At 47.6% G+C, this 13,444-nt stretch overlaps 1 protein-coding gene across 1 annotated transcript in view; it reads left to right on the top strand.

Annotated features, from left to right (window-relative positions):
• Positions 1-13,433, top strand: part of ACVR2A (activin A receptor type 2A) — a 52,578-nt gene extending 39,145 nt beyond the window's left edge. Inside the window, exons 5-11 of the mRNA XM_084209720.1 lie at positions 5,066-5,209; positions 6,528-6,671; positions 7,352-7,497; positions 8,011-8,125; positions 8,738-8,876; positions 9,036-9,166; positions 9,638-13,433. Of these exons, the coding sequence (XP_084065846.1) occupies positions 5,066-5,209; positions 6,528-6,671; positions 7,352-7,497; positions 8,011-8,125; positions 8,738-8,876; positions 9,036-9,166; positions 9,638-9,832 (1,014 nt within the window). The 3' untranslated portion in view covers positions 9,833-13,433. The remainder of the gene's footprint in view (positions 1-5,065; positions 5,210-6,527; positions 6,672-7,351; positions 7,498-8,010; positions 8,126-8,737; positions 8,877-9,035; positions 9,167-9,637) is intronic.
• The last annotated feature ends 11 nt before the right edge of the window (positions 13,434-13,444 follow it).

Raw genomic sequence — 13,444 nt, 5'->3', positions numbered from 1 at the left:
CAGAGCAAGGGGGGAGAGGGGGAGAAGGGGATGGCAGCTGGAGACAGGGGCTTGAATTCCCTCTCTTCCAACATCCATCCCATTATAAAAGACAAAGGAGATTATAAAGGACTCAGGTGAAAGAGTCACAGAATTCTGGAATAGTTTGGGTTGGATGGAAACTCAAAACTCATCCCATCCATGGGCAGAGACACCTTCCACTGCCTCAGGGACACTCCCACCACCCCGGGCTGCTCCAAGGCTCATCCAGGCTGGCTGGCCTGGGACACTGCCAGGGGGATCCAGGGGCAGCCCCAGCTTCTCTGGGAATGCTGTGCCAGGGCCTGCAGTCCCAAGTGCAGGAGGAGGAACGGAGGCATCTCCTCTAAGGTTGTTCAGGAAAAGGGATGAAAGCAGCACAAACAGGGGGGTCACTGAAATCCTGGGACGTGGCTTTATCCTGTAAACTCCTCCTGGGACTGTTTGAAGGAATCTTCAATATTGGGATTTATCAGTATCTGCTGGGGGCAGAGAGTTGGAGTTCCCCTCTCTTTGTGGATGTATTGATCTGGTTCGGTGCTGCAGCTCAGGTCTGAGGTGCCACTCATTGATCAGGCCCGGTGCCATTCATTGATCAGGTTCGGTGCCATTCATTGATCAGGTTCGGTGCCATTCATTGATCAGGTTCGGTGCCATTCATTGATCAGGTTTGGTTTCATTCATTGATCAGGTTCAGTTCTGTTCACTGATCGGGCCCAGTGCTGTTCATTGATCAGATCCAAAGTGCCGCTCATTGATCAGGCCCGGTGCCGCTCATTGATCAGGTTCGGTTCCGTTCATTGATCAGGCCGGGTGCCGTTCACTGATCAGGCCCGGTTCCGTGCATTGATCAGGCCCGGTTCCATTCATTGATCAGGCCCGGTGCCGCTCATTGATCAGGCCCGGTTCCGTTCATTGATCAGTCCTGGTTCTGTTCATTGATCAGGTTCGGTTCCAGCCGGGCCGTTGGCGGTTCCGTGCCCGGGCCGGGCTTTCCCTGGTGCGGCGCTGCCCCCTGGCGGGCAGCGGGAGCACTGCAGGGGATGGGTTCTCATCCCGGGCTCTGGAATTTCACCTTTGGAAGTTCCACCTTCCACGTGTCTGTGCTGGTTGCAGTAACACGGCTCTATACACCTGCAATGGGCGTTTCTCGATGTAATTAGAAAATAATTTTGTTAATTTTCTACAGAATAATCTTGTTTTCTTCATTTTCCTTTACTAACAACACTGGATTTCTTTCTTGTTTTAAATGATGTGTTTCTGGTGTGGGAAAGTTTTGCTGTCCCCGTGAATATTCCTGTCATTAACTCACAAATAATTGACTTTGTCTGCTCTAAGCTGTTTTTGCATCCCATTCTGGTGTAAATAGTAATTTCTCTTGCCTGTGTTTTTTCCCTCTCTGCAAGCACGCCTTTCATATAATGATTGAGGTAAGAGGATGTTTGTTCCTGGCTCTGGGGCTTTCTGGGGATGTGGGAGATGTTGTTTGCTCTGAATTGTGATTTCTCAGTATTTTGGACAAACCGTCTGTCAGCATGTGTGGTTTAAAAATGCAGTTTTAGCCTGTGCATTGTGGATCTCCTAAAATTCCCTGGAGTTCCTGAGTGGTGGTGTCAGGATGTGCAGTCTGGGATGGATCCTGGAGCGCAGGACCAGGGGGATCCATCAGCCCAGCACAGGGGTTCCCTGGGAGCAGAGGCCACATCCCAGCCCCCTGTGCCCTGTCCTTGGCTCTCCCTTCCCATCTCCCCGTGTGACAAATCCATTGCAGCTCCGGGGTCTCCATGGGCTGATCTGGGATTTTGTGTGGTGCAGGAACTCCCAAAAATGGATCATCTGGAGAAAAATAAAAATACTCCTTCACCATGCAGTCTCTTCATTTTTCCCACCTTTTCCAGGAGATATAGTTCTATTTTTATATATATATATTATATATTTATATTTACTCTGAGTTACTGGGATCCCTTAATTTACAAATTGGGTCATTCCTGCTCAGCTGTTCAATGGAATATTGAAAACATTGAGATTTGAGGTGTAATAAAAATGCTCAATTCCTGTCATCATTAAAATTCTCTAATTAACACCTGAAATACTTTGGAAATGCAGTTTAGAAGAAAATCTGATCGTTTCAATGAATTGAAAATTTAAATATTTGAATATTTTCCTGACTGTCTCCATAAAGAGTTCCCAGAGTTCCTTGGATCTCTGTTCCATGTTTGGCCTCCTTATCCCAGTTGGGGGTGCAGGGTCCTTCCTCCAAGGAGCTGCTGTTCATGGACTTGGGTTCCAGAATTGCTGAGCTGCTCTCTGATCTCCAGACCCATTTTTGAGGGCACTTAAGGAACCTCATTCCTGGAAGTCAGCCTTCCTTAAGGAAAATTTCCCCTATGACTCAGTCCAAGGGGAGGGGCAGGAAAAGGGAATTGGGCCCTGGAGTTTTGGACAGCTGGGAAATTTGGGAGCCCAATTTATCCCCCTGCCACCCCTGCTGGCATTGTGGCCTTGGCACCACAGAGATCAGCCCCAAAGCCTCACAGGAATAATGGGGAACATTTCTGGAACATTAAACTGTTGTCTCTGGAGCAGAGAGAGTTGGAACTATTGTCAGGGAATGTTTCTGTGTCAAATCAGTCCCTGGAGCTGCAGAGTCTGGAGTTAGATTTTAACCAAGGTGCTTAGAAAGAATCAGAGGGGGGGAAAAAAAAGGAAAACTTTTCTTTCCAGTTGTGTTAACAGCAGGAATTCTGCTTCCCACATGGAAAGGCTGTGGCAGGTGCTGGGAATGTGGTGAGGAGAGCCAGGGATTTCTAGGAAATGGGGAGTTTGCTGTATGGGAAGTGGTGTGGTCTAATGGGGAATTAGGAAAGCACCAGGTTTGCCTGCCACTTTCACTTCCAACTCTTGGCAGAGATGCTGGAACTGTGTTCAGCAAATCTTGGAGGTGTTTGGTTTTCCTGGTGGTTGGGGAAGAATTCAGGCACCAAGTGCTTCCAAATCCCAGCAGTTTATTGGGAGGAGGGCGTGGGAAGGAAGGGGAATCCAAGCCACCAGAGCAAAGGGGGATTTGGGATTATTTCCCACAAATTTTTCTGCTTCAGACAAGGCAGGAGGTTCTGCAGTTGAACAGTTCATTAAATCAGGGTTGCCTTTGGGGGATAAATTTGAGCATCTTGTTCCCACTTCCTCTTCTAATGACAACAAACTGGATTTACAAATATTTATTTAGTACAGTTTGTATTTTACAAATTGAGGGCACTGCTTTCCCTGGTGCCTGGAATATTCCAAGAGGGCTCTGGCACGGAATGAAAGGCACCAGGGGAGGGAAATCTTTGCTCTCAAACTTGGTTTTCGGTGCTGCAAATGTTGATGTCACAACTTCAAGCGCCTGTCGCTGTCACACTGACAAAAGGATTTCCTCCTTTTTGGGGACAGAGCTGCAGTGTGTCTCTGGTTTGAATTTCAAATGCTATTTATTCTTTGTCTAGTTATTAATTTGTGCAGTGAGGTTGCTCTGAATCTTTCTCTGGAACTTGTTCTTTTTAATTTATTTGTTGTTGTCTAAGAAAGCAGAGAGGGGGTGTTGATTCCTGCACTGAAACTACTCAGGACTTGCATTCTCAGCACTTGTCTGCATTCTCCCCATAGTGAAGGGTTCCTAACCCCACAGTTGGTCACAAAATGTCTTCAACCTGCACAGGATTTCATGGTTCTGATGGAAGTGCTCAAGCATTTAACTCTTTATTGAGCGCTTTCCTCTCTCTTGTAGAAGCAACTCCTCTGGTGATTTTCATTCTCTTGAAAACTGCTTTTCTCTTTGGGGAAAATAGAGGAAAAAGGGGGTGTTTTGGAGGGTTTTTGAAAACTTTGGGGTTGGTTGTTGGGATTTTTATAGATCCCACCTGGAGGGAAAGAGCCAACCCAGAAGTAAGCAGAGCTTTTGCAATAAAATTGAGACTCTGCTTGTTCTGTTGAGATGATGTGCTGCAGCTAACCAGAAAATCCAGGGTGTGCAGTAAACTGTCCCCTCCCCTTTCCCAGGAAGGGAATGGTCCCAGGCTGCAGTGTGGGATATGGGGTTATGGGTCCATGGATTGCCCTGTGGCAGCTCTGTCTCACCTCCAGTTGTACAAATCCTGCAGGACAGGACCAGATCACCTCTGCAGTGTCATTCCAGATCATTTCTGGGTGCTGGGATTTCAGGAACTCACTGGCAAAGTTGGGAGCAGGGAAATGGGGCAGGAGGGGCTGACCCCAGGAGTGCATCTGCAGGGTTCAAAGGTCCCACACTTAAAATAAACACAGAAACCTTCAATGCATCCAAGGGGCTCATTGCAATTCCAGCTCTTAAAAATATAACAAGTAAAGCTTGATTATCTTTGTTCCTTAATTTCTGCTGTGCTTTCCCACCTGGTTATAATATTCCTTAATTTTTGCTGAGCTTTTTTCCCACCTGATTAGACTAATCCTTAATTTCTGCCTTGCTTTCTCACCTGGTCACCTTATTCCCTAATTTCTGCTGTGCTTCCCCTCTTGATTCCATTATTCATTAATTTCTGCCTTGCTTTATCACCTATTCCATAATTTCTGCTGTGCTTTCCTACATGGTTACAATATTCCTTAATTTTTGCTGAGCTTTCTTCTCACCTGATTAGACTCATCCTTAATTTCTGCTATACTTTCCCACCTGGTCACATTACTCCCTAATTTCTGCCTTGCTTTCCCACCTGATTCCATAATTCCCTAATTTCTGCTGTCCTTCCCTGCTGCTCAGGTGATTCCCTGGTTCCTGCTGTGCTGTCCCACCTGCTGTCCAGGTGTGTCCCATCCCTGTGTCCCATCCCTGCTGGGCAGGTCTCACAATCCCATTTCCCACCCCGTGCAGCAGGGCTGGGCTTTGTCCCTGAATGTTTGGGGCTTGCAGTGGGGTTTGCTGGGTGATCCCAGGCTCTCCCCATTTACAATCCTCTCTCTGTAGTGCCCTCAGGGATGATGTGAACGAATATCATTAATTAAAGCAGCATTAATTAATGGTCTCTCCTGATTGCAGGATCCTGGGCCTCCCCCACCATCTCCCTTGATGGGTCTGAAGCCTCTGCAGCTCCTGGAGATCAAGGCCAGGGGGAGATTTGGGTGTGTGTGGAAAGCTCAGCTGCTCAATGAATACGTTGCAGTCAAAATATTCCCCATCCAGGTGAGCAGAACTCTTGGGGCCCTGGTTTTTCCTCACATTAATGCAGCTTTTCTTGGCCCAGTAATTCTGTAAATCCAAGTGGAAGTGGACTTGAGGTGTAAAAAATGCAGGAAGAGTTTAGTGATTTAAAATAAGTGTTTTACCGCAGTAAACACATTACTGAAGCATAAACCCTGTGAAATGTGGGTTTCTAATCATAAAATTATTCAGCATCTGTAGTTTTAAGCAGCTCTAACCCACCTCTTGACCAGTTAATAATCAAATTAAATTGTACTTAAAAAGAATGTCCTGAAATGCAAACCCTGGAGTGATTGTTCCAATTAACCATGCCTCAATTAAGTGCCATAACACTCATTGCCCAGCAAGTGCCCTCACAAAGCCGTGGCTTGCATTAAATGGATTGAAGAATTTGGAGAGCTCAGAGTGGTGCTGGATGCTGATACTGGGATGGGTTTGCCATTGATTAAAGCACCCCCTGCTGCTCGAGGTGCAGGGATCTGTTCCCTCACAGTGATCCAGGCCCTGCCTTGCACAATAAATGCTGCAGGCTCTCGTTGTTTCACAGGAAACTCCATGTATTTTCTGACAGAGCATTCCCAAACTCTGGTAGCTGTCAGAATTCAGGACATTCCTCTAGCTATCCTAGACTGCCAGGACCCCTGCCAGGGGGCTCAGAGACCCTGCCACAGAGCCCAGGACCCCTGTGACTTTGGTTATGACCCATGGAACAAGTTACCAACCTCAGATGAGGATCTGCAAGCCACAAAAATATAAGTAGAGTGATAATTAATTTGTCACAGGGTGAAAAATAGATTTTTGGGGGTTTTTAGAATGAGGGTTCAGGAGGCAAGATGGAGGAATCTGGGCATGTCCTGCCTTTCTCCTTCCTGGCCTCCATCTTCTGCTGTGATGGTGGCACTTGTGACTTCTGGATTGGTTTAGAGTAGAAGCTCACCTAGTAGAGTCTAACCTAGGTGACAGGTATTGGGAAGTAATTGTAAACATTGTACATGTAGTTTTTAGTATAAAAAGATAACACTGCCCCAGGGGCAGGCAGAGTGCCTCTGGCTGTCCTGCTGAGCAGACCTCAGCTGGACAGGAGAAAGAATTTTATAGATAAGGAACAATCAACAACCTTGAGGGAGAACTGAAGAGCTCTGACTCGTTCTTCAGTGCCAGGCTGGGAAAAGAGACTTTGTGACAAACCTGGGGTCACTGTGAGCAGCTAAAGCCCCGAGAGGTAGCAAACTGCCCCCAGGGCCAGCCCCTGCTGTCCCATGTTTTGGGGGATAACTGGGCCTGTGCTCTGTGCTCGCAGGACAAGCAGTCGTGGCAGAACGAGTACGAGATCTACAGCCTGCCCGGGATGAAGCACGACAACATCCTGCAGTTCATCGGCGCCGAGAAGCGCGGCTCCAGCATCGACGTGGACCTGTGGCTCATCACCGCCTTCCACGAGAAGGTGGGGCTGGCCTGGCAGGGCAGGGACAGCAGCCCCACAGAAGGGTCACACACACCTGGGGCTGGGGCAGGAAAGGAAGGAAATTGGAAGCAGGTGTCGCTTTGCTGCTCGCTTTTCACTGGATGTGAATTCGTTGCAGTTGGTTTTCAGACAGCTGAGAAAGTTGTCATCGGGTTTTACTGACAGAGTTGTTTTAAGAGACAAACAAAAGTTGATTCTGCCTTTTTAGAATATGTCTTATTTTAACATCCCCAATCTAAATCTGCCTAAAATACAGAACCTTCCATCTTGCAGAGATTTTTGTGGGGTTATTTTTGGTTCACTTGTTGGGTGATAAGAATAAAAATGAAGTGATACACATCGATTCTATTGTGACAGCAAAAAGAAGAAACACAAATGCAATTAATTAAGAATACATTCAGTTTTATGTTGAATAATTTTAATTTCTTTATATTTGTTCAGAGTGTGTTGTTCACTCTGAAAATCTCTTCAGATTTGTTCAGTATGTTTCACTCTCAAACTGTGGTGTTGAATGATTTCGTCCCTGTTTATTCAGAGTATTTCACTCTGGAACTGCTCTTGGTCCATAGGGAAGGACAGCCAAAGATTCTACAGACAGGAATTGCAGGTTTTCCCTGGAGGAGTGAGGCTGAGCTGGGTGTGTGACTGTTTTTCTGCAGGGGTCCCTGACAGATTTCCTGAAGGCCAACGTGGTGTCGTGGAATGAGCTGTGCCACATCGCCCAGACCATGGCCCGGGGCCTGGCCTACCTGCACGAGGACATCCCGGGGCTGAAGGACGGCCACAAGCCAGCCATCTCCCACAGGTACTGCCCTGGGAGTGCAGGGACACGTGGCAGTCCTGCAGGCAGCCCATCCCCACCTCCTGGTCCTGCAGGAATTCCTGGATCTCCCCTCCAAGGCACATCTTCCCCGTGTTATTTAAACGAAGTTGCAGTTGCTCCACACTTGGATTACAACATTCTCATTCCATCTCTGTATCCCACATGCATCATCCATATCCATATCTCCATATATCCCTACATCCCTATATCCCTGCATCCCTATATCCATCATACCTCTTTATTTATTTTAAAAACAAGCACAAAATTACAGTTCCAATTACTGTCTCATTTATTCCCATAAAGATTAAGGTCTGTAAAGGCACTCCAAGGTTTTATGATTATTATTTTGTTGTTTAATGTACCTATTTCTTTATAATTTTCTTCCCTTTCATACCATAATGTTCCTTGTTTTATGCTGTTCCTTTTTCCTTGGAGTTTTATCTGTATTTTGTGTTCTAGATCTCTAATTTGTGGTTTTTCTCTTGAACTTGAAAGGGACATCAAAAGCAAGAACGTGCTGCTGAAAAACAACCTCACGGCTTGTATTGCTGATTTCGGTCTAGCTTTAAAGTTTGAGGCTGGAAAGTCTGCAGGAGACACCCATGGACAGGTAAATCCTGAGTTATTCCCAGGAAGGATCCTGCTGTTACCTGGATGTGAATGGGAATTTCCCCTCAGGCTCTTTGCACGGCCTATCCCCTCTTTTATTCTGACTGGACAATTTGGACAAGAATGTCACTGTAGAACACGAAATAATGTGATGTGGACACACAGCTCTTCCAAGGCAAAAAGAGAGTATTAAATTTCTGACTCCAACATTTATAGATTTCCAAAAGTGACATTGGATTGGAGGGTGACAGTGCCACCTCTCCAATGACACTGGACAAACCAACAGTCCATCACATTTCTCCTCCTCCATAAAAGAATGCAAAACAATAAGTTATTTACATAAAGCGTGTGAGAAAGTTTGTTACAAGAATGTAAACATCAGAAGGCTTAGAAAAACTTTAAAAATCAGAGCAACACAAGAACTTTTGTAATATTTTATTAATTATTTACTTACTATTCAAAAACTGGGTGATGAAACTTCCAAGATTTAGTCCTGAGGCAGGAACAAGCACGGCTGTGTTTAACCTGGGACAGAGCATGGGTTTCATGTGGCAGCAGGCGGGGTGGTGCTGCTGCCTTTGGGTACAACCGTGGCTGTTCTGTGCCCTCGCAGGTGGGCACCCGGCGGTACATGGCTCCCGAGGTGCTCGAAGGTGCCATCAACTTCCAGAGGGACGCCTTCCTGAGGATAGACATGTACGCCATGGGCCTGGTGCTCTGGGAGCTGGCCTCGCGCTGCACGGCCGCCGACGGTGAGGAGCCGCCTCCATGGCCCTGCCCGGCCAGCTGCAGCCCCTGGGCTGCTGGGAGGGGGGCACTGCACGGGCTGGGAATCCTTCCAGGTCATTGCCAACACGGCAACCTTCCCTCTCCCTCTCCCTTCCCCATTTAACTGGTGTTTCCCTCCGCAGGCCCCGTGGATGAGTACATGCTGCCTTTCGAGGAGGAGATCGGCCAGCACCCCTCCCTGGAGGACATGCAGGAAGTTGTGGTGCACAAAAAGAAGAGGCCTGTCCTAAGGGAGTGTTGGCAGAAACATTCTGTAAGTGTGACCCAGCTGACTCTGAATCCCAGTTCTGTCCATGCCATGTTGTGTCCATCACACTGGGGTTTGGGGGGCATTTCATAATTCCAGTAGGAGTTAAACGGGCTGTAAATGTTCCTCATCTTAGACTGCTCTTTCTTTAGTATTAGAAAGTGAGGGATTTTTTCAGCTTTTTGGTGGAAGAAGAGATCCTGGAGTTTCTTTGCAGTGAGGTCCCATTTGGTGTCTGATGGATTCACCTTTTTAAAACACTGGGAGGCTCCAGCAGTGCAGGGAAGGATTTTCCCCCTGCTGTTGTTGAGTTTTTGTTCAGTAGGGCAGAGCAAAGCAGAGCTGAGGCCCCAGGGGACACTCCAGGTTCACACCAACCCCAGCCCCAGATCCTGTGGGACACAAGGATCCCATTTGCCAGGTGTCCCCTGCAGTGCCCTTTGTGATGTGTGCTGTCTCCCTGGCTGGTGTCCCCAGGGAATGGCGATGCTGTGCGAGACCATCGAGGAGTGCTGGGATCACGACGCCGAGGCGCGGCTGTCGGCGGGCTGCGTGGAGGAGAGGATCATCCAGATGCAAAAACTCACTAACATTATAACAACAGAGGACATCGTGACTGTGGTCACAATGGTGACAAACGTTGACTTTCCTCCCAAAGAATCCAGTCTATGATAGTTGCACTGGTCATGGAAGTGACCACAGGACTCTTCACTGGAGCTGCTACAGCGCACGGACTGCTGGCGTCACTGCTGTTCCGGGTGGCAAGAACGGATGGTAAGTCTCTCTGGAACATCACCAAGAGGTGTTTATCCTTTGTTTTCCCCCTCCTCCTCCTCCCCATCGTGGATCCATGAGACTTTCTGCATTCCCTGCTTACACCTGAAGGACGTGACTGAGAACCCCTCACGTGCTGATAAGGAACTTACAATGAAGAATCCGGACCTGAACGGGCTAATGAGCATTTTAAACACTGACATCCGATTTCTAAATCCCTGTCAGAAGAGACTAATTCCTTTAAATGAACTACTGTTATTTTTTTTAAATCAAAAACATTTCATTTCAGATTTAAAAACAACAAAAAAAAAGGGTAACTTGTTTTTATTGCATTCATTGTTGTTTATAAAATGACTATTGTAATGCGACTACGACACAGCTTGTGAATGTTCCGTGTGCTGCTGTTCCGTGTACAGAAACAAGAGTAATCAATGGGATAGAGCAAAGAGGCTTCCAAGTATTACTTAACCTCCCTCAACCAGGTATACCTCAGTTCCACCTCGCTAAATTATGATTGACAACACTAATTGGAATAATAAACCGCTCCGTGTTTTGTAAATGATGTATTCCCAATTCCCTGTGTTATTTAAGAAGGGGAAAGCTTCATGCCCCCAGGAAGTGGCCATTCCTAGAGCCGTGTTTTTAGCCTTTTCTTGTACTCGCTTGTTGTGTATAAAAAAGAAAAAGTGCTGTTTATTGAAAGAAAAATTTCCTTCCTCTTTTAGTTGAAAGCTTTTCCCTCCATTTCCCAGAGTATCTCATCCATTTATTTAACTGAATACTATTTAGGTTTGCTGTGTCTGAGGAATATTTGAAACCTTAAGCATGAATATTTTTTTTTCTTTTTTTTTTTTTAATTTTCTCTGAGCTGTGACACTGGAAAGCTCTGAATTCATGTTGGTTTTTTTTGAAAAAGTCTTTTTGCTATTTATGTTTGTGCCGAGGTCGCCGCGTGTTCCCTGTCCCGCCAGGCAGTGGGGGCTGTGTCACTGTTTCAGGATCACCTCAGGAAGCTCAGTTCCCCCAATTCCTCACCCTCTGCTTGGAGATTTGCAGCTTCCCTCCACTCAAAGCTCGGTGCCATGGGAGGGGAGTGCAGCTCACTGCCCGTGAGCCACAGGTTGAGCCTGGAGTCACTCACAAAGTTCTAGCCACAGATTGCAGATCCTAAATGTTACAAATTTCAGGGATAACCTAGTTCTGCTCACAATATGCAATGACCATTCCGAGGTAACGAAAGGAATTTCGATGGCCAGAGCACAGACTGACAGAAAATGAGGAAAAACATGGAAATCCACAGCTCCAGCACTGGAGTTCAGGATGTCAAGCCTTGTGCTGGAATTACAGTGACTGGTAGCTGGGTGCCAAAGTGCTTCTCCCAGATGCCATCCCACTGCATTGATTGGATCCTTCACACCAAATTCCAAGGAAAATAAACGCTGTGACTCCCTGGAGCAGAGCCGGCAGCGGCCCGTGGTGTGCTGTGTGTCCTTGTGTCCGTGTGTCCGCACCCAGTGTCTGGAAAGCAGCAGGTGGCAGCTCCTGAAGGCTGCCTGGAACCTGGATCTGGGAACTGCATCCCTGGGAGCAGTGGGGCGTGATGGATGAAGCAGAGGCAGCTCTAGGCAGGGAGGGAGGAAGGGCTGATGTTCCAGCCAGGGCTGTGCCCGAGGATCCTGCTCCAAGGGGCCCTTGGGAAAGGGAAGGAATCCATTTGTGGGGTCCTCTTGGCTGCTTCCCCTTCGGCTTCCATTTGTGCTCCACTTTTAATTAAACTTCACACGGAGCAGGGCAGGACTGGAGTTCTGAACAAATCCCAGCCACGGACACCTCGGGGCTTTTGACCCTTCCCTGGCAGAACCGGAGCCGCGGGCTGCGTTCATTCTGTGCTCTTGGAAATCCAGTGCAAAAGTTGAAGCTGTATCCAAGTACCTCCTTGTGTGTGACCCTCCCAAGGAGCTGCAGCAGGCTCGGGGCTGGCTCCTCCCTTTGGGCTGTCCTGCTCTGTTCCACTCCCAGCTTCCTGGGATTGGGATTACCAGCATCATGTAGCGTCCCTGAGGAAAGGCTGCTCCTCTCCTAAGCTTTCAGTGGCTCAGTGATCTCCCTGAGCTGCTGTGCTCCAGCTGTGCCCCCAGGGCTTGGGAATGAATTCCTGTTTCACTTCAGAGCATTCAGTGAGCGAGCTGGGAGCAGCAAGGGCAGGATCCAGGAGCGCTAGGGAGGGTTCTGGCATGGCTCAGGCACTGCCCTTGGTCTCTTCCTGCCTGGCCTCACCAGCTGTGACTGCTGAGGGTGACAAGTTCCTGTCCCAGGTCCCCAGAGCTGCTGGAGGGGGCTGAACCAGCGCTGCCCTTCCTGGGGTATTCCCAAACTCCCCCCGAGCATGGAATGACCCAGGAACCGCAGCGGTGCAGTTCTCAAACCTCCCCTGTACCCAGTGCTGAGACTTGTCCTGCTCCCATCAGCATCCACAATCAGTCATCACCCCCTCTCCTCTTTTCCAGCTTTTTTAATCCTTTTAAGGACATTTCTGTTGATCAGGAACACTTGGTACAAAACACAGGAAGCTGCAATACACATCCCTGGGCAAAAGGACTCCAGTAGCATCCTTGATGGAACATCTGTTACCTCAGATACTCAACCAGCAGGACTGCTTTGCTTTCTCCCTCCAGTTTGTTTTTTTCAGTCCATCTCCTCTTCGTTACCTCTCGAGTTTGGTGAGCGATTACTTTAACTTTCCTCTTTGTATTTGTCAGTGTTTTGGGCACAGGTTGTTGTACTACTGTTAAAAGGCACTTGCTGCTTTTCTGCAAGTGCCAAAAACCAACCAACCCCCCCTCGCCCTCAATAAAGTGATTGTTAAATATTGTACAAATACAAATGTATACTCTGCCCTCTTCCCCAGCGGGAAAATAAAAAATGTGACTACTCTGACTTGCAAATGCTTCTTTGAAAACTTTATTTGAAAATAAACACAAGGGGCTGGTCCTACAGCAGCTCTTGAGCGAAACTCTTTTGAGTTTTGCTCTGAAAAATTTGGTATGGAAAGATGTAACCTTGTACCTGGCACAAAACAGCCCTTCGGGCTGAAGCTTGTTGGATTAAACATTTAATGAAGTAAATTCAGTTGTGGTTAAAGATTTAATTGGATAAATTTTCCTTGTCAAGTCAGACTTGAGATGGAAAAGTGCAGTGTGAGCTGTGACCTGATGGGGCTGTAGAAGGGAGCCAGGAGGGCAGCATGGCCTGAGCCAGGATCCAGAGCCCTCAGCCACAGGGAGAAACCCCAGAGCTTGGATTTCTCCAAGTGGGAACCGAGTGTGAGAGCAGGAGTTGGCACCGAGCTGAGCTAAAGCACCTGGGAGTGAGTGAGGCTGGAACAGCAGCACCATTCTCCCTAGAAAATCCCAAATGGATCAGCAAAGAAAGCTGCTTCCAAAAATTCATGGATGTGAGCACCTTCCTGTGGGTAAACATTCCCTGTGCTGGAGCTCCCAGCATCCCAGC

The sequence above is a fragment of the Fringilla coelebs genome (assembly GCF_963513975.1).
Source record: "Fringilla coelebs genome assembly, chromosome: 7".
NCBI classification, from domain to species: Eukaryota; Metazoa; Chordata; class Aves; order Passeriformes; family Fringillidae; genus Fringilla; species Fringilla coelebs.
Note: the sequence above shows the minus strand (reverse complement) of the source record. Positions and strands in the feature narration are given on the sequence as shown.